The sequence below is a fragment of the Cervus elaphus genome, chromosome 19, assembly GCF_910594005.1.
Source record: "Cervus elaphus chromosome 19, mCerEla1.1, whole genome shotgun sequence".
Classification (NCBI taxonomy): domain Eukaryota; kingdom Metazoa; phylum Chordata; class Mammalia; order Artiodactyla; family Cervidae; genus Cervus; species Cervus elaphus.
The window spans coordinates 88,643,006-88,668,051 of record NC_057833.1 but is presented as its reverse complement, the minus strand read 5'-3'; the positions used below and the strand labels follow the sequence as shown (position 1 = coordinate 88,668,051).

At 41.3% G+C, this 25,046-nt stretch overlaps 1 protein-coding gene across 2 annotated transcripts in view; it reads right to left on the bottom strand.

Moving 5' to 3' along the window:
- The window catches only part of CLSTN2 (calsyntenin 2), a 728,241-nt gene that overhangs the window by 438,165 nt on the left and 265,030 nt on the right, over nt 1-25,046 (bottom strand). For both annotated transcript variants that reach the window (XM_043874074.1, XM_043874073.1), the window contains exon 2: nt 13,876-13,998. In XM_043874074.1, coding sequence (XP_043730009.1) covers nt 13,876-13,998 — 123 coding nt within the window. The remainder of the gene's footprint in view (nt 1-13,875; nt 13,999-25,046) is intronic.

The window sequence follows — 25,046 nt, the reverse complement described above, 5'->3', positions numbered from 1 at the left end:
GCAGGAATATCTGAGCTTGTGAGAGAAGCAAAAATCACTATACATGAGACAGAACTCAGAAGGCAGAGGGCAGAATCAGTGGCAGACTGGAGTGGAAGGTAATGTGCCACAGCACATCTCTGGCCTGCACGTGAACCCTCCATCTCTGAGAAGGGAAGATTTTGTAGTAAAACAGAAAGAGATGTCAACACTAGGAGTCCAAACAATGTTTCTGTGGGACCCCTGAGCACAAGTGGACCAGAAGAGGAGAAATCCTACTTCTTCCTGGGCTGAGAGAGAGGTGATGAGGTGAGGTGATGAAGCCCTATTACATGGGCCCATCAACAATATAGTGGACCCCCTGAGGACAGTGCTAGAGTAATAGGCATCCATAGGTGGGGGGTGAAGGAGCACCCACTGGTAGAGGTCAAGGTAGAATACACCAAAAATGGTATGACCAGCCCAGGGCAGATACCATAGGAACAGGGAACAGCACTAAGAAGGATGGCCCAAAGATGGCCCAGATAGAGACGTGGCAGAGGGGCAGGCAGCAGTGACTGTTACATTTGGCTTCTTAAGGACTCTAGGAGAGACACGAAAAAAGGGAAAGGGCCAAGGGGTGTTCCTGGACACTGAACTTGGGTCCAAAGAGTGTCATGTTTTTACCCTGGCAACCTTCAGCAAAATGAGCCAGGAGGCAGCTTTGCAAATATGCTCACATTCTTCAAATAGGGTTTTTTTAAAACTCTTCCCTGACCTTAAAATTTTCCTATTAGTATCATTAATGAGCAAAAAGAACCCCTGCCACACTGAGATTCTTCTTTCTATTAAAAAAAAAAAAAACACAGTATTTGTATTTTAATAAAGTCAACAGCCACCCAAGCTGACCATTGCCAGGGATGTCATTTACCATGGCGCTCAGCTGGAACTTAGATAAATAATGATAATTTTTTAAGTTTGTAGATCATATTGAACTTGACTTAATAGGCCCTCTCTCCAAACCTCTGAAAGGATGGCTCATAAAAAACTAATTAGTTTATACAGACTGTCAAGGTTCATGGAGGACAGCTGGCCTTTGATGCCTCATCTGTGATTACAGGCAGCTACAAGATCATAAAATTGAGCTCTGAACTCACGCCAAGGTATTCCATGATCTTGTGCTGGACACTGTGCCAACGCAAAAGAACTGAACTATAAATGCCTGCTTGTGCTCCTGTTCTTTGATTTGGAATCTCAAAACAAGCTAAGACATTTAGGATTTGCATTCATGGGCCCCTGATTCCTGTTAAAGTTAAACCACTGACCTTACAAATCCATGTTCATAATTAATAATTGTGATGGGGCTCAATTCCAGGCCTATTCAATACAGCCACTGTCGTAAGCTACAGAAATAGCTTCTAGAGAAAGGATTAGAAACAGTATTAACTTGTCTAAGCTTGGCTATTAAATGGCCCAATTACAGAGAGTTGGAGCTAGTTTTCAATCATCATTGATTTCACCGTGATGATCACTGGTTACAGCTTTTCTAAGAAGATTTCTTCAGTGTTTTCAAATTCCCAGTTCATTCCTCTCTATGCTGTTCCCTTATCTGTCTTGGGCTCTTTTCTTTCCTGTAGCTCAAACAATGCCCCATGCCCTCAACATAGAAAACCACATTGGCAGGTGGTTTTTATTTGGCCTCTGGTTTTCAAAGACAGAGACATACTCAGTTATATCAGGGCAGAGAGTGGAAATACAAGTACAGCAAAATCACCAGGACACCAGGACCACTCGGGAACTGAGGCCACAGTTCCCATCAGGGACCACTTAGACTCCATTCCCTCTGGTCACATCTGTGTCTCTCTGGGACAGCTGCCTCCTCTCAGTCTGCTGACCAAGCTCTTTTACTGTGATTTGCATGTGTCACAGAAGGTTTACCTGCAACCCCCACCCTCTAGCATGGTACCTCAGCATGCAAACAGAAGCCAACTGGCCCACGTGGCCTTTTCTACCCAGGTAGCAGGTCATAGGATGGAACTAGCTGATTCATTGGCCAACTACAGTCAAGTGTCCACCCCGTGTCCAGTCACAGTCAGGCAAGGGGGCTGGGTCATGTGGCCTGGAATCCAGCCACCAGGGGCAGTGAGTGTGAAAGTGCCGTAAACTTGTGATATCATGCTTGTCGATAAGGCCATAGATTGGGAGTCCATTATGCTCAGATGTCTTTGGCCTTGAAGCTTGGTGGATGCCTGTGTCTCCTGAATTATTTCTCCAGCAGGAAAAAAAAGGCTTTGTTCTTACTTTGTGTGTCTCCTGATTTATTATATAAGGAGACCTTAACTTTGGAGTTAGGTTTGGCCCATTGTCTTTGGTTGAGCTAGACAGAGTCAGGGACACCTACATAGAGATAAATGAAGCTAAGAGTGTCCCCAGGGACTGAGGCCGGGACCTTGACCTCAGGGACATTGTGGCCACTTCTACTGAGTCCACTAGTCATGGGATAGAGCAGAACTAAATGACAGTGAAAGAGAACAGTGGTTCGCAGGGAGCAGTAGAGAACAGTGAACTGAGGAGCCCTCCTAAGAAAAGAATCACCCTCAGAATGGGGGAACCTGACACTATTTCTCTGGCAGGAATATCAAGATTGCTACAGGTAAGGCATCACAGTGATGGCTGTGTGCCTCCATTTCTGCCCCTTTTGATGAGAAGTTTACTGAGGCTTGCCTTTCCCTGGAGGCTTTGTGAGGGAAGAGATCTTTCTAGTTCACAAGTCTCTGGATCAAGAAGAGCTACATCGAGACTCGAGGATCACAAAATCTTGGGCTTCAAGCCAGATGCCTGACTTGATTCCACTTCTGGGAGTTCCAGGATGCAGTGAGCATATTTTGCATGAAGAAGGGATGTGGATAATTGTAGCCTAAGGGTAGGGAGAGGATGACTGCACTGGTGACCCTAAGTTGTCACCTCTCCAGGCCCTACGGTAGTCTGCTCCTACTCTGGGCTTAACCACGTGACTTGTTTAGCTAGTGGGACAGTAACAAACTGTCAAAAGTTTCTGCAATCAGCACAGGAATACATATGCTCTGGCCAGCCTGCTGACATGCTAAGCCAGTGTGCTGGAAGATTACATGGCAGAGAATGGTGTCATCCCAGCCAAGGCCATCCTAGCGCAGCCAACCTACAGTCTACCCACCAGCTGTCCATGGATACCCGAGTGAGCCCAGCTGGGATCAGCTGAGTTTGACTCAGATGAGCAGAGCTGCCCAATCAATAAGTAGACCCATGAGAAAGAGTTAATGGCTCTTGTTCGATGCTCCTAAATTTTGTAGTGGCTGTTGGAGAGCAATACTTGAATGATACATCAACTTCACCATTTGGAATTACAACTTCACCTTTATTACTGTGTCTGAGCAAATCATACAATCTGATTTAACTTCAGTCTCTCCTTCTATAAAATAGGGATAAGGAGAATGCTTATTTCAGAAAATTGCTGTAAAAAGTAAATAATGCAGTGTGTGTAGAATACCTACTACAGTGTCTGATATGTAGTGTGGGCTCAGTAAGTGTTAGTTAAGGGACTTCCCTAGTGGTCCAGTGGTTAAGAATCTGCCTGCCAATGCAGGGGACATGGGTTCGATACCCAATTGGGGAACTAAGGTCCCACATGCCACAGGGCAACTAAGCCCACAACCTACCACTGCTGCTGAGCTGCATGCCTCAACTTTAGAGCAGTCTTCACACTGCAATGAAAGATCCCTCATGCTGCAACTAAGACCCGATGCAGTCCCCTACCCACTCAAAATACCCAAAACCTCCCCATAAAATAAATAAGTAAATGTTACTTAACGTTCAGTGCTGTGTGCAAGCTGCTTCCTATATGAGGATGTGTGATCAAGGGGACAATTTAGGGTTAAAATCCACCTATTCCTCTACTTGTCAAGTCATGTGCTCTGATGTGGGACAGTATCTCTCTGAAAGAAGGGGCACCTGTTTCTAACTGGCCCAGTTACCACATGGCTGGCAACAACTCTGCTGTTATTACTGACTTCATTATTCGCTTTTCATCTTGTTTTAGTATATTATCACTCATTCAGAATCCAGGAGACTTGAAATTCTCACATCCAAGGGCTTCTCTTAAGATCTCTCCTAGGGCCAGCATGCAAGTTTTCCAACCCGGGACTCCACCTCCCTCCTATTAGGGTGACTAACTCACTCCAGTTTATCACGACCTTCTCAGTTTTGGCACCAAAAGTCCCACAGTCTAGGAAACTGGCAGTCCCAGGCAAGCCAGCATCATTTTTCTCCCTGAATGTCCCTTGCTCTTCAGTCTTATTGATGGAGAACACCCCACAGTATCCAGTGGTTCCCCCTTAAGTGTTAGTTTTACCTGGAACATGACCTCGCCAGTTTTCTCATCTAGAAGGTTAGGGTCACTGGTGGATTGTTTCCTACCTCCAGTCAGACCATGAAGTCCAGTCCCTGTTGTCATCCCCTTCTTCCTCCTTAACTGACCACCCCTTGATCCTGTGCTCCTTCCCCTGTATTCTGGCTCGAGTTCCTCCTCTAGCCATCCTTGACCCTCCAATACCAGGAGAGCTTGTGTGACCACACCATAGGGTCTCCAGCTGCTGCCCAAGAACCTAGTCCAACCAGGCTCCTGTAGAGAGGCCTGGGATACCAGGATTAAGCATAGAGTGTGATAGAGGAGAACTGATCAGTAGAATCTTTAAGATGAGATGAGCCATCTGAAACTTACCAAGGTTGAGCAGATCCATATCCTGTAACATGCAAGAAGTTAAAACCAACAACCACAAAAGGCCACATGGCAGGGGACACACAGACAGCTTCAGTTTTGGGTGGACAAAGAAAGAGAATAATTAACAAGAAAAAAGTGGAAGTCTTTGTCACAACTGAGAGAAACAGTTCACGGCAAAGACCCCAAAGTCATGGGTAATAGAGATCCAGGGAAGCTCCTTAGTCTCCCTTGGGCAGAGTGGCTTCACCCTACAAAGTATGGCAGTAGGCGTGCTGTGTTCTCTGCTCAGTGAGGCGAGGGCTTCGTGCCCCAGTTTCCTGGCATGAAGGATGATATGATGGCCCCTGTCCACCCCTGTGGAGCTAAGATCTGCCTCCTGAAGCGCTCAGCCCTCAGCCAACAGAAGGGAGAAAGAAAATGCGTGAGAGGAGAAAACTGGAATGAATGCAGTGCCTGTGAAGAAAGGACCCCCATTATGCCCCCAATTCCACATCAATCACTGTCAAGGCTGGCAGCTACCAAGTGGGTAGAACAGAGAACCAAGGAGCAGAGATAAACAACACTTTAATTCCAGAGTGATGGATGCATCAGGTCTTTCTCTCACCCAGCTGCCTGGCAAACCCCTCCAGCAGCAGCAGAATCAGGAGCATAGATGTGGTCTGATAAGCCTTTCTGCTTCTGGGGACTACACATGAACCTTTTCATAGTCACCCCTGACGCCATCTCCCCCGTGATCACAAGCATCAACTTGACCAGATCTTCTGGTTTATTGACTGGTTGTTGCACCCTCACTTTTTTTCAGCTTTCAAAGAACTCCTGTATTGCTCTCAAATCACAGCTAACCTACAGCTGGAAACTTCCAGATCACAGTCACTATAGAGAGGGGGAGACTTCATAGGGATGAAGGCCTGAGGACTATGGAGATGGGACCAAGGACTCTGCAACAGGCTGCAGAGAGGTATGGGACTCCTGTCTAGCCCTTACTTCCCTGTCTACGTCTAATCTGAACCCGGCCATCTGCTTGGATATTGGGCAATCACAGATTATATCAGCAAAAACATTTGACAACACAAGCTCAAATCTGTCACTGAAAAGAGAACACGTCTGTTTTTTTCTATTTATGAACTAAACCATAAACATAAAATCCTGACTCCTATGTTTATATAAAAAAGGTGCTTTAAACAAACTTGCCCACGGCAGTGTTATTTTTTTAATGGAAAAATCATGTAAACAACTCAAATATACACAACATAGTAGAAAGGTGAAGTAAACCATGATATGGTCATATGATATATAATTATGCCTATACATTAGTATTTTTGAATATGTTTCAATCTGCTTGGAAAATGTTCTGTGAAAAGAAAAAAACACAAAGACTGAACCATACATACTCCAGATGAATAAGAACTATGTATCTAGACATGAATAAAGATAGTCTGGCAGGGTTTTAGAAGTATGAGTATATTGTTTTATTCTTTTTCTTTTGTTCTTTATTTTTATTCTATTCACATGTATTGGGTTGGCCAAAAAGTCTGTTCAGGTTATTCCTGTAGCCTGTCAGGCTTCTCTGTCCATGGGATTCTCCAGACAAGAATTCTAGAGTGGGTAGCCATTCTCTTCTCTAAGGGATCTTCCCAACCCAGGGATTGAACCTGGGTCTCCCACATCGCAGGTAGATTCTTTACCATCTGAGTCACCAGGGAAGCCCAATGCCATCTCCTTCTCCAGGGGATCTTCCCAACCCAGGGATCAAACCCAGGTCTCCTGCATTGCAGGCAGATTCTTTACCAGCTGAGCCACCAGGGAAGCCCAGGAATACTGGAGTGGGTAGCTTATCCCTTCTCCAGCAGATCTTCCCAACCCAGGGATCAAACCCAGGTCTCCTGCATTGCAGGCAGATTCTCTATCAGCTGAGCTGCCAGGGAAGCCTAAGATGTACAGTACTTGAATGCATAGATGCTGGTCCATATTTTTCTGTTTCCTGTTTATGCTAGATTCCAACTCTGTGAGGTCCAAGCCAACAGCCCACATTGTAGATTCCAGAGCTAAGTCTGAACCCAATTCTCTACCTGGCCTGCTCTGCACTTAACTCTGGTTGAGGCCAAGTGCTGCTCAGAGAACAGGATGGGACACCAGCCTCTGGTCCTCAGGAATAACCCTGTACACCAATTAACTTGGAACGCAAAGGCACATCCACAGTGAGGCTGACACAGATGGCCCCTCTGCTGCTGGGACAAGAGCTCAGAGAGCTGTGGGGTGGGACAGACTGAAGATGGCTGTGTCCAGTGCAGGCTGTCCTGAAGTTGCTGGATGGGGCAGCGATGCCCAGATGTGGCTGTTCCACAGTATCCCATGTGGTACTCAGCCAAAGTCTTCTTTCACAGTTTTTGCTGCTGCCATAAACTACCTAAATACTTATCTACTTATACTTTTTCTTTAAATTGGGGTTTTAAAACTTGAGTAAATGTATTTAGAAAGAAAAGTAAAAAGCCAGCAATATGTGCCTCAAATAAAGCATAATCTAAATAAAATACAACAAAATGTTATTAAAATTCTAGCACGACATGGTCGCCCATGGAGTGCTATGGGATGGAGCTTGCTCTGTCTTTGTCAAAAAAGACAGATTAGCAAGTATTTGAGAGTGCTAAAGACATTTTGATCCTCCAAACTGCACCTTTCTCCTTGATAGATTCAGAAAGATTTGAAAAAGAACTTAAATGGGAATGACTTACCATGGAATTCAACTTTCTTTAACAGTATGTCCAGGTACCATGGGAATCTTGTACTGCCAGTGAGATATGCCTTGCACACTGGAAAATTGGCAGAGGGGAAAGGAGGCAGGACTTGGAGTCTGAGGGTCTGCAATTGAGTGACAGGGCTTAGCTTGGCAACCTAGAACAGTTACTTAATTTTTCCAAGTCTCAAGGTCCTTATTTGCAAAACAAAATCATAATAGCTGACCCACTTGTTCCACAAGGTTGGTGAAAGGCTTGGATGTAATTCTGTGCATGGAGCACCTTGTGCACACACACCTCTGTGTGTGTGTGTGTGTGTGTGTGTGTGTGTGTGTGTGTGTGCATTTATAACGAAAGAGCACACAGTTCGCAACTAATAGGTTATCCCACAGGGATAAATGATAGGTAGAACATAAGGATATTACTTTTCAACTAAAATTTCCAGAGTTCCACACAATTCATAAATGATTTTCTGCAGCATTAGTTAACTGGTTTCCACTTAAGCAGACAATCCAGGCAGCATAGCTTGATGGTAAAAGTGGGTGACTACATCAAGCCTTCCAAAAATCCCTGAACTTGTTTTTCTTCTTTCCTTAATATCAGCACCACAGATTACATCACTTCATTATAATCAAGCTAAAATGAATAAACCACAGCTTATTGATGACTGTGAGAATTACTGTTACTCTTGACTGCTCTCATCACTACCATTGCTGGGATTATCAGAACCATGGCACACTGGGCATCCTCTGGCTGCTAGTGCTCTTGGCACTTGGTATTAGTATCTTATTTAATCCACATATTAGCCCAGGAGTAGGTATTATGTTCATTATCATTCAGTCGCTAAGTAATATCTGATTCTTGTAACCCAATGAGCTGTAGCCCGCCAGGCTCCTCTGTCCATGGGATTTCCCAGGCCAGAATAATGGAGGGGGTTGCCATTTCCTTCTCCAGGGAATCTTCCCAACCCAGCAATCGAACCTGCATCTCCTGCGTTGGCAGGCAGATTCTTTACCACTGAGCCACCTAGGAGGCCCCAGGGGCTGTGTTTACCCCTATTTTATTATATATAAATAAGTTACCCCTCAGAGGAGTTCAGTTCCTTATCTGAGACCATACATCTTGTCAATGGCAGAGCCGAACTGTGAATCCATGTGTCTGATCAGAGCATGGGACTGTTCACAAGTAGGATTTCTTTATCATCATAAGATACCACTGCTGTACAGACCCCTGAGGAGGGTCTCTGCCATCAGGCAGCTGTGGTGTCCAAAGCATGAACAAGGGCCCTGGGTGGGTCCAAAGACAAGGAGGGAGATATATTGGTAGATACTGAGCAGAACAAGGAGGACCCAGAGAGATAACCATGGAGGAAAAGGTGTCTTTTGCTATAACCAGCTAATCAAACCAGGCCAAATCATATCCCAGGCAATTTTCTGGGCAGCCTTCAGAGAGTCACCCAGGCTGAGAAGCCAGCCAATTATGCCTGATCATTCTCTGCAGCCCTATCCTCACATAAGACAAGTCCAGACTGGCCCAATGTAGACAAATGAGCAGTTCTATTATCTCTGAAAGGCAGTCTAATTCCCTTCAAATTTAAAAGTCTCCACAGTTTCCTAACAGGCCTCAGTGGGGCTCATGCAGAATTTAATAAGTTCATGGTGCGCCCAGCTTGCTTTCATTATCATTTTTTTTTGCCATGCAGTGGACAGAATTTTCATTATGACTCAAGGATTCTTCTGTATCTGATTCTCTAAGATCGTGTCTGCTGAGTTTAGACATCAGGTTGAGAACTGAGTCAGGTCTAATGGACTGGACTGAGGTCTGAGAGAGCTTTCATTGACTGAGAGAGAGTGTCTCTGCTAATCAGCTGGGGCAGGGATCAAACAGAAATATCACAGGGAAAGGGAACTCACAGCAAGGATGAGAGCCTCGCATTCCACTCCCAGCCCCATGGCTGGCCTACTCTAGGACACTGAGCAATTTTCTTGGGCTCCCTGTGAGTTAGTGATCTCCTGTATGAAAGAAAGAGAAGCACTGTGAAAAGGAAACTCAGATCAACAAAAGTTTTACTATATCTTGAATCATTGCAACATTCTTTAAATTTAACCAATACAACAATCCTGGGAAGCTTATATATTTATTCGACGAATGAAAAGGGTGAGACTACTGGGAGTGCCCTGGTGGCCCATTGCTAAGACTCCACGCTCCCAATGCAGGGGGCCTGAGTTCGAACCTTGGTAAGGGAACTAGATCACACATACCACAACAAAAGATCCTATGTGCTGCAACTAAGGCCCGGAGCAGCCAAATAAATAAACAATTAAAAAAAAAAGACTGAGACTATGTAATTGGTGATTGCATCTTATTGCCATGAAATAAGATTCCACACATTAGAATGAGCCATATAGGGTCAGGGAATGAGAGATTTGTGTGAATGTGACTGAAAGTGCATTCAACTTTTCTGGAAAGCAATCTAATGTGTTTCAGAACTTTAAAATATTTGACCAATTAATTCTAATACTGAAATCCATCCAAATGATAGAATCAGAAATTTAGACACATGTTGTAATAAGAAAGACCAGGAATAGACAAATTGTCCATCATCTCATACCAGTTAGAATGACCATCATCAAGAAGATAAGAGTTAATGAGTGTTGGTGACGATGTGGAGAAAAAGAAACCCTTAAGTACAGTTGATGTAAATGTAAATTGGTATAACCATCACAGAAAACAGTATGGAGGTTCCTCAAAAAAGTAAAAACCCGAACTACCATATGATCTAGCAATCTCACTTATGGTTATATATCCTAAGGAAATTAAATCAGAGTCTTGAAGAGGTATCTATACTCCCAGGTTCATTGCAGCATTATTCACAATAGTCAAGATATAGAAACTACCTGTCAGTCAATGGATGAATGAATAAAGAAATATATACAGACATTATTCAGCCATGAATGAAAGAAGGAAATCCTTCCATTTGTGACAATATGGATGGACCTTGAGGGCAGTTAACGGTCAGTGAAATAAATCAGACAGAATGACAAATTCTGAGATATCACTTATATGTGGAATATAAAAAAGTTGAACTCATAGAAACTGAGCAGAATAGTGGTTAGAAGGGGTTGGGAGTGAGGAAATAGGGAGATGTCAGTCAAAGCATACAAACTTCCAGTTATAAACCTGTGGGATCTAATGGATCACAGCATGGTGATTAAAGTTAACAATGCTGTATTATATAATTGAAAACTGCTAAGACAGTAGACCTTAAATATTCTCACCACAAAAATAAGTGGTAATTATGTGAGGTGATGGAGATGTTAGTTAACACTAGGTGTGGGTAATCATTTTGCGACCTGTAACTGTGTCAAGGCAACATGTTGTATGCCTTAAACTTACACGTTATATGTCAATTATATCTCAATAAAGTTGGAAAAAATAAAATAACAGTAAACTATAGAATATTCATTGAGTCAGAAATCATGCAGCCATTTAATGAGTTACAGAAGAGTACTTAATAAAATGGCATATATTCCTTAGTTTATCAGGAAAAATAAGTTATAATATTGAATATGAAGTGTGATCAAAAATTTTAGATTAAAACAAAGTAGAACAACGACTGGAAGGAAATATGCTATAATGTTACAGAGGCTTTCTCTGGGAATAAGAAATGTTCACATATTCTATAATAAACATGATTGTCATAATCAGGAGATACACAATAAAAGCTATTTTATATCCCTGGATTTTGTGTTTACCCACAAAATGCAATCATGATTTTTATTTAAATGAATGATACCTTACATAGGAAATTTTTATTAAAAAACTTTTTAAAAGGGGGGACATCTCAAGAGAAACCAGACAGAGCAAAAGTGACACGGTTGGAACCATCCCCCCATGAGCTTATAGCTCATCTCACTGGCTAAGTGGAAATAAAGACCACCGGGATGAGGGTGGAAAACCTGACACACAATACCAGAGCAGTTGATAAGGGGCACCAAAAGCTGCAGTTGACTTCGGGAAGTGATGGAGCTGCTAGATATGAATTTTTCAATTTTATGAGAATGATAGGAATCTGAAATAAATCTTCAGTATTTTCTTTTTAAGATAAATGTTTTGAAATAAACACCTGCAGCGTAGATGGATGGTTAGTGTCTATGTCCTGTCTTAGAGCCAATCATAAATAATGCTGAGAAAAATAGCTTTGACCATTCTAAAAAGCACCTTTATTTTTTACTCTTAAGAGCTTGGAAGATTATATTTTTGATGCGTTAAGCTAGATTTTTAAAAAATTCAGCTGTAAATATCAAGAGGAGTGTAGAGATTGTCTTCAGAGAGACTACTCGGGGCTTCACTTAGAAGCTAATCTTACTTTCAAGAAGTGTCAGAAAACCTGTGGTCACATTTAATGGTTAGAATTCAACTCCAAGTTTAGAGTATTTGATGGATGTAGAATTGAAGAAAATCCTTTGGTCAATCTTCAAGTGAAATGATTAATTGTCCTTCAGGTCAACAACCAAGGAAGGTAAGTCATTATAAATCCAAACTTCCCAATACCAGATTTGCTTAAAAAATTTTCTTCCCACTTTGGTCTTTACATTATAGAGTCTATAACTTTACTGTAGAACAGCTTGATCAACAACCTCAGTTTCCTAGTTCACTACTGGATGAGAACAGGGTTACACTGATGCAGACACAATGAATACTCAGACACATCCTTCATCTTTTTAAGTGTTAGCCTCACTACACTACAGTGACTTAACAGCATCCATATACTTCTCATTTAATATGTCATTAATTTTCTCTCTTGTGTCTTAAACAGGGTTCACACTTGAATGGAAAGATGAATAAAAGACCTGTACATACTCCATCTAACCAGGGAAGCCATGACTCAGTACTTCAGATACTTCACATCTGACTCATCAAGATAAACCAAAATCCTGCAGTTTTATGCAAAATATCTCAACTTCTAAATGTTGTCTCTATTTCATTTTTTAAAGCACACATCACATGCCAATTCAAATATTCCCATAATGCAGACAATTTTGCTAGTGTTTGTTTTGAGGGTTGGTGAGAATTGCTGATTAACCCCGATATAGTTTAGTTATGTCCAAGAAGGGGATGAGTTGGAATATTCCCAGGCCTGACAAAGAAGGTCTGGGGAAGACATTTCATCTTTTTGTGGAAAAGACAGCATGGGATTTACACTGCCAAGTGGCGTTTGGTTGAGTTGGGACCTCTGAGGATGGCTGGAAAATATATGGAAATGTCCCAACTCTAAACACCATGGAAGTCACAGTTAGGCACTCATTGTGGCTATCATTCTGCATAAAATAAAGATGAAGCCTTCTTCTGAGAGTCTCCCCCATGCTCTGCAAGAATGCTTATGGGTTTATCTTCACATAAGGCTGAATTTCCCTATTTTATTCACCCCTCATTCCTTACTTTATAAAATGTTCTGTAATGGAAAAAAAGGCCTTCACAAAGCTTATCTCTTAGAAGTGTGAAAGAGCCATTTTTTTTTCTGCCCAAGTAGCTCATAAAGTAACAGACAAACTGTCAGAAAAAATAGACTTCATCATGGTGAAAACCTTAGCTTGGCACCCATCTATCATAAAGCAATCTTCCAGAAATCTTGAGAACCTTCATTAAATTTCCTGTCTTCCTCCTGACAGTTATAAAATGTTAACAATATCACTCATGATGTAGGCATCTTCAGAAATTCTTTGTCCAACCCAACCTCCCCTTGCCATCACCCACCCCCTTTTCTTTGCCAAAATCTATGAAAACATGAGATATAGCCATCTTCTTTACACACCCTTCTGGGGATTTGGCCCTTGCAGGAGGTTAGAGAAGGAAGCAGTGGTCATCTTGATGACACTGACCAGGCTCTTTAGCTACAAGCTGCAAGGACAAAATGGCCCTGCCTCCAGATTCCTTCTCCAAATGGGACACCCATTTTGAAGTTCAAGGACATGATCCTTAACAAATAACTTCTGACACTTTTTTCTTTCCTTTTTCTCTTGTCAATCCACCAAGTTACAAGTCATCTGCCCATGATCGTGAGTAGTGGGGACAGTGGGTCGCACATCTTCTCATGTGTATGAGTCATCTTTCTAGAGGAAAAATTCCCCTATGGACCTTGCTGGCCCAACTTTTCCAACTCCAGGGACCACTTCAGCAATATATCATACACCATCCCTCAGAAGAAAAAGATATAAGGGTCCTTCATTGGAGGCAACACCAAGAAGAAAAACCAGAAGGAGGTACAGAATTTACACCAGGAATCAGAAGAAATGCCCAGTTTTGAAAGCACAAACTCATCTGTGAAAGGCACAGGTGGTGACAACAGCAAAAAAATCTTTGTGGAGGTTTCTCAACACATCTCTCAAGTGAGTGGAGCCCGACCATGCTAAGCCATAATCTCACCTGCAAAAGGAACTGGTGCATCTTTATCCAGGGCGACCAATGGTGGGTCCAAAATGACTGTGTCGTTGTTCTCTGTTATGACTCCGTGGTATGAAGTCTCAATCCATGGCTTGTGCTTGTTCACTGGAAAACAGTGGAAACAATAAAACAAAGACTGACTTTTAATATCATCATTTGAATAACGAATCCATAATAATATTATGAATTTGGTAAAATCCCATTATTTCTATTTCTAGATGCCTAGCATGTGTGTTTATGTGTATCAGTCAGTCATGTTCAACTCTTTTCGACTATCCAACCCACGGACTACAGCCTGCCAGGCTCCTCTGTCCATGGAACTCTCCAGGCAAGAATACTGGAGTGGGTTACCATTTTCTTCCCAGGGGATCTTCCCAACCCAGGGATTGAACCTGGATCTCCCGCATTGCAGGCAGATTCTTTACCATCTGAGTCACCAGGGAAGCATGCAGATGCCTAGTGTAGATATTTTAAATAATTGATCCAAAGCTTTATATCTCAAATGCCACTATCTATTCATAGATGATTCAGAGTTAAAGATTGTTATCAATCAACAAAATAGCAGATTACAACTGCGTACTGGGATTTTTTACCTCAACCTTATCTGATCTGTCATTAGGAATTATTACTGAACTTTATATACATATATATGGATAAGTACCAAAATATGTGTGAAGATGTAGCATGTATTTGAATATTTTCTGATCAATGAAAGATTGGGTCTGTCCAAATCGTCTAAATCACATAGCATTTGAAGTTGTTCTTCAATAATTTGACCAGCTGAATGATACACTATATAGTATACAATTAATACATTTAAAATATGTTTAGTAGTTGAGGTATATCCTCCCAAAACATTGTATTCTTAACCTCCAGTACCTTGGAATGTGACCTTATTTGAAGATAGAGTCTCTATATAGAGGTAATAAAGTCAAATGAGGTTATTAGGGTGGGACCTAATCCAAAATGACTGGTGTCCTTATGAAAGGGGGAAATTTGCACACAGAGAGGGACAGACATACACACAGGGAGATCACCATATGAAGACTGAAGCTGTGCTTCCACACCTGAGGAACTACCGAAAGCTACCAGGGAGACTTTCAGAGCAAGCATGGTCCAGCTGAAAATCTGATTTCAGACTTTTGGCCTAGCACTGTGAGACAATAAACCCCTGAAACCTATTTCTGAAGATTGAATCAAACCCAGGGAAGAGAGCCCCTTTGCCTAGAGCAGGTCTTAATGTGGCAGCGGGCTCATCCATGCTCACACACTGGCATTCAAACCAGTGCTTCATTATGGACTCTGGAAGAATTACAGCCACTCTGGGCTGTCCCCATACTCCTCTGCTCTTTTATTAGCCATCAACACAAATGAAATGTAAATAATTTGCAACTGTTGGGAAAAATAATGAATCTTTTTTTCCTTTAATTAAACCCAGGGGCCTATTCATTAGAAATGTGTACAAAAGATATGCCAGGAGCTCACCCAATGCTTCAGATTCATGTGCCATTCGGCTCAGTGGCAGACAACAGAATCTAGAGTCATAGTTGCTGGGTTTCAGCCCTGGCTCAGTCACTTGAGGGCTGATCCCCTGCAAGTCCATTGGCCACTCAGTATCTCAACTCCCTCAGTTGTAAAATGGGGATGATGACACCACCCATAGGGTTGTCATGTCATTCAGGTGTCCTGGGCTGGATACTTAGCCCCTGACTTTCCATCACTCAGATTCACCCCTGCTCTTTGTGCAGTGACAGTGTCTATAGGAAAGGTGCTTTATAGATCGTAATGTTGAGAAGTTGACACTTCTTCCTCATTAGTTAGGCTTTTCCTCTTTATCACTACTGCTAGTTGAGTACCTACCACACATTAGGCATTTAAGATACATTCTTTAGTCTTCCCAACAACCCCTCTAGATACCCCTTCATATCCTCATACAGGTGAGCAACAGAGTCTCAGAGGGGCTTAAATTTCCATTTTTAGAAAATAAGGGGGGAGGAGCCAAGATGGCTGAGGAGTAGGACGGGGAGACCACTTTCTCTCCTACAAATTCATCAAAAGAATAACTGAACGCAGAGCAAACTTCGCAAAACAACTTCTGATCGCTAGCTGAGGTCATCAGGCGCCCAGAAAAGCAGCCCATTGTCTTCAAAAGGAGGTAGGACAAAATATAAAAGATAAAAAGTGAGACAAAAGAGCTAAGGACGGAGATCCGTCTCGGGAAGGGAGTCTTAGGCGGCATTGCTTGGGGTAGGGTCCGGGCCTGAGTGCCCTGAGGACAATCGGAGGGAGCTTCTGTGAGTTGCCAACTTGAACTGTGGGAGACCAAAAGAGAGAAAATTAACCGGCCCGAACACACTGCCGGCCGTTCGCAGAATAAAGAGACCGAGAAAGTCCAGAGAAGAGCTTGCAGGCTGCGGACCGGCCCAGCCCAGCCCCGCCGGAGGCAGGAGGTAGGGGGGAGGGGAAGGTCGCTGCGAGACACAGGGCGCAGGCACCTGACCGGCGCGGGCGGGGACTGGGGCTGGGGACGCGGAGGGCAGAAGGCGCGCGCACCCGACTGGCGCCAGCGGAAACTGAGACTGGGTCCGCGGAAGGGAGCGGACGCGCCACACCTGGGGATAGTGCTCCCATCAAGCCCCTCGCTGCCTGGACAGCTCTGACGGGGAAGGCACAGAGAGCAGGCGCAGCTTTTCCTTCCGGGCTTTTGTGTAACACCCGAGGGCTGGAACCTCGCGCAGCGCGGGCCGCGCTCCATATAGAACAGCCGGGAGCCTGAGCAGCGCGGACGGAGAAAGCAGCGCCACCCCTCCCCGCAGCACCAGCCCCTCCCCGCAGCGTCAGCCCCTCCCAGCAGCGTCAGCCCCTCCCGGCAGCGCCAGCCCGCCCCCGCAGGGCCAGCCCCTCCCCGCAGCGTCAGCCCCGCCCCGCAGCGCCAGCCCATCCCCGCAGCGTCAGCCCCTCCCCGCAGAGCGACGGAACTAGCTACCTGAATAAGAGTCCACCTCCGCCCGCCTGTGTCAGGGCGGAAATGAGGCTCTGAAGAGACCGGCAAACAGAAGCCAAATAAACAAAGGGAACCGTTTCAGAAGGGACTGGTGCAACAGATTATAATCCCTGTAGAAAACACCGACTACACCGGAAGGGGCCTGTAGATATCGATAAGTGTAAGGTGGAACGAGGAGCTATCTGAAACTGAGCCGAACCCACACTGACCGCGACAGCTCCAGAGAAACTCCTAGATATATTTTTACTTTTTTTTTCTTTTTTCTTTTTTCTCTTTTATTTTCCTTTAAAATTCCCTATTACTCCCCCATTACTCCTTAACTTTCATTTTCATAGATTTTTATGATTTTTTTAATTAGGGAAAAAAATTTTTTTTTCTTTTTTTCTTTTTTCTTCTTTTTTTTCTTTCCTTTTTCTCTTCTGTTTTCTATTTTTCTTTTTCTCTTATTTCTTTTAAAGTCCTCTAGTACTCCTCTACTACTCCTTAATTTTCATTTTCAATACACTATAACTTTCCAAAAAAAAAAAAAAGAAGAGAAGCCCTATTTTTAAACCAAAGATTATTCACTCCCAATCTTGACTCTCTGTTTTCTACCTCAGAACACCTCTATTTCCTCCTTCCCCCTTCTCTTCCCAATCCAATTCTGTGAATCTTTGTAGGTGACTGGGCTACGGAGAACACTCTGGGAACAGACAGCTGCATAGATCTGTCTCTCTCCTCTTGAGTCCCCCTTTTTCTCCTCCTGCTCATCTCTATCTCCCTCCTCCCTCTCCTCTTCTTCATGTAACTCTGTGAACCCTCTCTGGGTGTCCCTAACGGGGGAGAATCTTTTCGCCATTAACCTAGAAGTTTTCTTATCAGTGCTGTATAGTTGGAGAAGTCCTGAGACTACAGGAAGAATAAAACTGAAATCCAGAGGCAGGAGACTTAAGCCCAAAACCTAAGAACACCAGAAAACTCCGAACTAGATGGAACTTTAAGTAATAAGTGACCGTCCAAAAGCCTCCATACCTACACTGAAACCAACCACCACCCAAGAGCCAATAAGTTTTAGAGCAAGACATACCACGCAAATTCTCCAGCAACGCAGGAACATAGCCCTGAACGTCAACATACAGGCTGCCCAAGGTCACACCTAACACATAGACCCATCTCAAAACTCATTACTGGGCACTCCATTGCTCTCCAAAGAGAAGAAATCAAGTTCCATGCACCAGAACACTGACGCAAGCTTCCCTAACCAGGAAACCTTGACAAGCCAATCGTCTAACCCCACCCACTGGGTAAATCCTCCACAATAAAAAGGAACCACAGACCTCCAGAATACAGAAAGCCCACTCCAGACACAGCAATCTAAACAAGATGAAAAGGCAAAGAAATACCCAACAGGTAAAGGAACATGAAAAATGCCCACCAAGTCAAACAAAAGAGGAGGAGATAGGGAATCTACCTGAAAAAGAATTTAGAATAATGATAATAAAAATGATCCAAAATCTTGAAAACAAAATGGAGTTACAGATAAATAGCCTGGAAACAAAGATTGGAAAGATACAAGAAATGTTTAATAAAGACCTAGAAGAAATAAAAAAGAGTCAATTAAAAATGAATAATGCAATGAATGAGATCAAAAACACTTTGGAGGGAACCAAGAGTAGAATAACGGAGGCAGAAGATAGGATAAGTGAGGTAGAAGATAAAATGGTGGAAATAAATGAAGCAGAGAGGAAAAAAGAAAAAAGGATCAAAAGAAATGAGGACAACCTCAGGGACCTCTGGGACAATGTGAAACGCCCCAACATTCGAATCATAGGAGTTCCAGAAGAAGAAGACAAAAAGAAAGGCCATGAGAAAATACTCGAGGAGATAATAGCTGAAAACTTCCCTAAAATGGGGAAGGAAATAGCCACTCAAGTCCAAGAAACCCAGAGAGTCCCAAACAGGATAAACCCAAGGCGAAACACCCCAAGACACATATTAATCAAATTAACAAAGATCAAACACAAAGAACAAATATTAAAAGCAGCAAGGGAGAAACAACAAATAACACACAAAGGGATTCCCATAAGGATAACAGCTGATCTATCAATAGAAACCCTCCAGGCCAGAAGGGAATGGCAGGACGTACTGAAAGTAATGAAAGAGAATAACCTACAACCTAGATTACTGTATCCAGCAAGGATCTCATTCAGATATGAAGGAGAATTCAAAAGCTTTACAGATAAGCAAAAGCTGAGAGAATTCGGCACCACCAAACCAGCTCTTCAACAAATGCTAAAGGATCTTCTCTAGACAGGAAATGCAGAAAGGTTGTATAAACGTGAACCCAAAACAACAAAGTAAATGGCAACGGGACCATACCTATCAATAATTACCTTAAATGTAAATGGGTTGAATGCCCCAACCAAAAGACAAAGATTGGCTGAATGGATACAAAAACAAGACCCCTATATATGCTGTCTACAAGAGACCTACCTCAAAACAAGAGACACATACAGACTAAAAGTGAAGGGCTGGGAAAAAATATTTCACGCAAACGGAGACCAAAAGAAAGCAGGAGTCGCAATACTCATATCAGATAAAATAGACTTTCAAATAAAGGATGTGAAAAGAGACAAAGAAGGACACTACATAATGATCAAAGGATCAATCCAAGAAGAAGATATAACAATTATAAATATATATGCACCCAACATAGGAGCACCGCAATATGTACGGCAAACACTAACGAGTATGAAAGAGGAAATTAATAGTAACACAATAATAGTGGGAGACTTTAATACCCCACTCACAACTATGGATAGATCAACTAAACAGAAAATTAACAAGGAAACACAAACCTTAAATGACACAATGGACCAGCTAGACCTAATTGATATCTATAGGACATTTCACCCCAAAACAATCAATTTCACCTTTTTCTCAAGTGCACACGGAACCTTCTCCAGAATAGATCACATCCTGGGCCATAAATCTGGTCTTAGAAAATTCAAAAAAATTGAAATCATTCCAGTCATCTTTTCTGACCACAGTGCAGTAAGATTAGATCTCAATTACAGGGAAAAAATTGTTAAAAATTCAAACATATGGAGGCTAAATAACACGCTTCTGAATAACCAACAAATCATAGAAGAAATAAAAAAAGAAATCAAAATATGTATAGAAATGAATGAAAATGAAAACACAACAACCCAAAACCTATGGGACACTGTAAAAGCAGTGCTAAGGGGAAGGTTCACAGCATTACAGGCTTACATCAAGAAACAAGAAAAAAGCCAAATAAATAACCTAACTCTACACCTAAAGCAACTAGAGAAGGAAGAAATGAAGAACCCCAGGGTTAGCAGAAGGAAAGAAATCTTAAAAATCAGGGCAGAAATAAATGCAAAGAAACTAAAGAGACCATAGCAAAAATCAACAAAGCTAAAAGCTGGTTTTTTGAAAAAATAAACAAAATTGACAAGCCATTAGCAAGACTCATTAAGAAACAAAGAGAGAAGAACCAAATTAACAAAATTAGAAATGAAAATGGAGAGATCACAACAGACAACACTGAAATACAAAGGATCATAAGAGACTACTACCAGCAGCTCTATGCCAATAAAATGGACAACTTGGATGAAATGGACAAATTCTTAGAAAAGTATAACTTTCCAAAACTGAACCAGGAAGAAATAGAAGATCTTAACAGACCCATCACAAGCAAGGAAATCGAAACTGTAATCAAAAATCTTCCAGCAAACAAAAGCCCAGGACCAGATGGCTTCACAGCTGAATTCTACCAAAAATTTAGAGAAGAGCTAACACCTACCTTACTCAAACTCTTCCAGAAAATTGCAGATGAAGCTAAGCTTCCAAACTCATTCTATGAGGCCACCATCACCCCAGAAAATTGCAGATGAAGCTAAGCTTCCAAACTCATTCTATGAGGCCACCATCACCCTAATTCCAAAACCAGACAAAGATGCCACAAAAAAAGAAAACTACAGGCCAATATCACTGATGAACATAGATGCAAAAATCCTTAACAAAATTCTAGCAAACAGAATCCAACAACATATTAAAAAAATCATACACCATGACCAAGTGGGCTTTATCCCAGGAATGCAAGGATTCTTTAATATCTGCAAATCAATCAATGTAATATACCACATTAACAAATTGAAAGATAAAAACCATATGATTATCTCAATAGATGCAGAGAAAGCCTTTGACAAAATTCAACATCCATTTATGATTAAAACTCTCCAAAAAGCAGGAATAGAAGGAACATACCTCAACATAATAAAAGCTATATATGACAAACCCACAGCAAGCATCACCCTCAATGGTGAAAAATTGAAAGCATTTCCCCTGAAATCAGGAACAAGACAAGGGTGCCCACTCTCACCACTACTATTCAACATAGTGTTGGAAGTTTTGGCCACAGCAATCAGAGCAGAAAAAGAAGTAAAAGGAATCCAGATAGGAAAAGAAGAAGTGAAACTCTCACTGTTTGCAGATGACATGAACCTCTACATAGAAAACCCTAAAGACTCTACCAGAAAGTTGCTAAAGCTAATCAATGAATATAGTAAAGTTGCAGGATATAAAATTAACACACAGAAATCCGTTGAATTCCTATATACTAACAATGAAAAAACAGAAAGAGAAATTAAGGAAACAATACCATTCACCATTGCAACAAAAAGAATAAAATACTTAGGAGTATATCTACCTAAAGAAACAAAAGACCTATACATAGAAAACTATAAAACACTGATGAAAGAAATCAAAGAGGGCACAAACAGATGGAGAAACATACCGTGTTCATGGATTGGAAGAATCAATATTGTCAAAATGGCTATTCTACCCAAAGCAATCTATAGATTCAATGCAATCCCTATCAAGCTACCAACGGTATTTTTCACAGAACTAGAACAAATAATTTCACAATTTGTATGGAAATACAAAAAACCTCGAATAGCCAAAGTAATCTTGAGAAAGAACAATGGAACTGGAGGAATCAACCTGCCTGACTTCAGACTCTACTACAAAGCCACAGTCATCAAGACAGTATGGTACTGGCACAAAGACAGAAATATAGATCAATGGAACAGAATAGAAAGCCCAGAGATAAATCCACGGACCTATGGACACCTTATCTTTGACAAAGGAGGCAAGGATATACAATGGAAAAAAGACAACCTCTTTAACAAGTGGTGCTGGGAAAACTGGTCAACCACTTGCAAAAGAATGAAACTAGAACACTTTCTAACACCATACACAAAAATAAACTCAAAATGGATTAAAGATCTAAATATAAGACCAGAAACTATAAAACTCCTAGAGGAGAACATAGGCAAAACACTCTCCGACATAAATCACAGCAAGATCCTCTATGACCCACCTTCCAGAATATTGGAAATAAAAGCAAAACTAAACAAATGGGACCTAATGAAACTTAAAAGCGTTTGCACTACAAAGGAAACTATAAGTAAGGTGAAAAGACAGCCCTCAGATTGGGAGAAAATAATAGCAAATGAAGAAACAGACAAAGGACTAATCTCAAAAATATACAAGCAACTCCTGCAGCTCAATTCCAGAAAAATAAATGACCCAATCAAAAAATGAGCCAAAGAACTAAACAGACATTTCTCCAAAGAAGACATACAGATGGCTAACAAACACATGAAAAGATGCTCAACATCACTCATTATTAGAGAAATGCAAATCAAAACCACAATGAGGTACCATTACCCGCCAGTCAGGATGGCTGCTATCTAAAAGTCTACAAGTAATAAATGCTGGAGAGGGTGTGGAGAAAAGGGAACCCTCTTACACTGTTGGTGGGAATGCAAACTAGTACAGCCGCTATGGAAAACAGTGTGGAGATTTCTTAAAAAACTGGAAATAGAACGGCCATATGACCCAGCAATCCCACTTCTGGCCATACACACTGAGGAAACCAGATCTGAAAGAGACACGTGCACCCCAATGTTCATCGCAGCACTGTTTATAATAGCCAGGACATGGAAGCAACCTAGATGCCCATCAGCAGAGGAATGGATAAGGAAGCTGTGGTACATATACACCATGGAATATTACTCAGCCGTTAAAAAGAATTCATTTGAATCAGTCCTAATGAGATGGATGAAACTGGAGCCCCTTATACAGAGTGAAGTAAGCCAGAAAGATAAAGAACATTACAGCATACTAACACATATATATGGAATTTAGAAAGATGGTAACAATAACCCTATATGCAAAACAGAAAAAGAGACACAGAAATACGGAACAGAGTTTTGAACTCTGTGGGAGAATGTGAGGGTGGGATATTTCAAAAGAACAGCATGTATACTATCTATGATGAAACAGATCACCAGCCCAGGTGGGATGCATGAGACAAGTGCTCGGGCCTCGTGCACTGGGAAGACCCAGAGGAATCGGGTAGAGAGGGAGCTGGGATGGGGGATCGGGATGGGGAATAAGTGTAAATCTATGGCTGATTCATATCAATGTATGACAAAACCCACTGAAATGTTGTGAAGTAATTAGCCTCCAACTAATAAAAAAATAAAAAATAAAAAAAATAAATAAAAAAAAAGAAAATAAGAAGGTTCATTGTTCTAAAATTTCTTCATTCCTCTCCTACTTTCTAACTTCCTTCAGATCTATCTAAATTTTTGTTTTGTCAACATCAATAAATATTTTCATCTTGATGAGTAACCCAAACGAAATCTTTGCTTTGTGTATAGATCAAATCCTCAGGGTTGCAAATCAGTACATAAATTTGACATTATTTTGATTATGAGGATAAAGTTCATGGCTAATCCAAGTATTGGGCAAGGATTACTTTTCCTTCTTAGAGGTCCAACTGTCAATTCAAGAACATCATTCCTTGTATCCAGACCAGCTGGATTCTTCATTCATTTATTCCATCAAATGGCTGAGTTGTCCTCCATTTTAACTCGCATCATATTTGGAACCAGCCTCCTTTGTATATTTTTGGTGTTCTGAACTTAATGATTTTCTTTTTTTATTTTTGTCAAGTAATGAAACACAGGAATTCTTCCCCACATCCTGATAATACTATAGATTTTAATCTTTCCATATATTATTTATCCCTCATTTGTAAAATAGAGACACTTACTTCATTGGAATAGTGTGAAAAACTGCACGATCATTTAGCCAAATCTAGTACCCCTGGTACAACGAGGCATTTAAATACTCTTAAGTCCCCCTAGCTCATCTCATGCTCTGAGTGGTTGAGATGTACCTAACACTTCAAAGATATTTAGCTCAGCTTCATTCATTCAACAAATATCTATGGAGTACTTAAAATGTGCAAAAAGAGTCTAAACAGTGGCAGTAAAATGGGGAAAAAATGTCGCTGAAAAAAGCATTTGACAAAATTCAACATCCATTTATAACTAAAGCCACTGGCAAATAAGGAGTAGAAAGAAACTTACTCAGCTAAAGAATTTTTATAAAAACCTATAGCTAACATTGTAATGATTAAAGACTGAATGTTTACCCACTCAGTCTTTTGGGTAAAAGTCTTTTTTACATTTCATTTGGAAATGAAAAAGTAAAATTGTTTTTATTCTCAGAGAACATGCTCATCAGTGAAGCAAATTCTATGGAATCTACAAAAGTGCCACTAGAACTAGTATATGAGTTTATGAAAGTCACAGGATAGAAAGTTGATCTATAAAAATCAATTGTATTTCTATGTGTTAGACATAAACAGTTGGAAGTTTAAATTTAAAAATATGAATATTATAGCATCAAAAAACACAAACATTTAGAAATAACTTTCACAAAATACATGCAAGATCTGTATATTAAAAACACTAAGATATTGCTAAGAGAATTTAATGAAGACCTGGAGAGGTCTTAGTGGTAAGATAGGCAATGTTCACAATTTAGTAAACTTGATATAGTTAAGATGTAAACTTTGTCCTACTTGATCTGTAAGTGTCAATGCAACCCAAGTCAAAATAATAGTAGAATTTTTAAAACAGATAAGCAGCTAATCCTAAAATTTTCATGAAAAAGACCTAATATAGTCAAAACAATTTTGAAAAGAAGAGCAATGTTAGAGGACTTAAACTACTTGATTTTAAAACTTCTTATAAAGCTACTCTAATCAAGACAGTGTGATACTAAC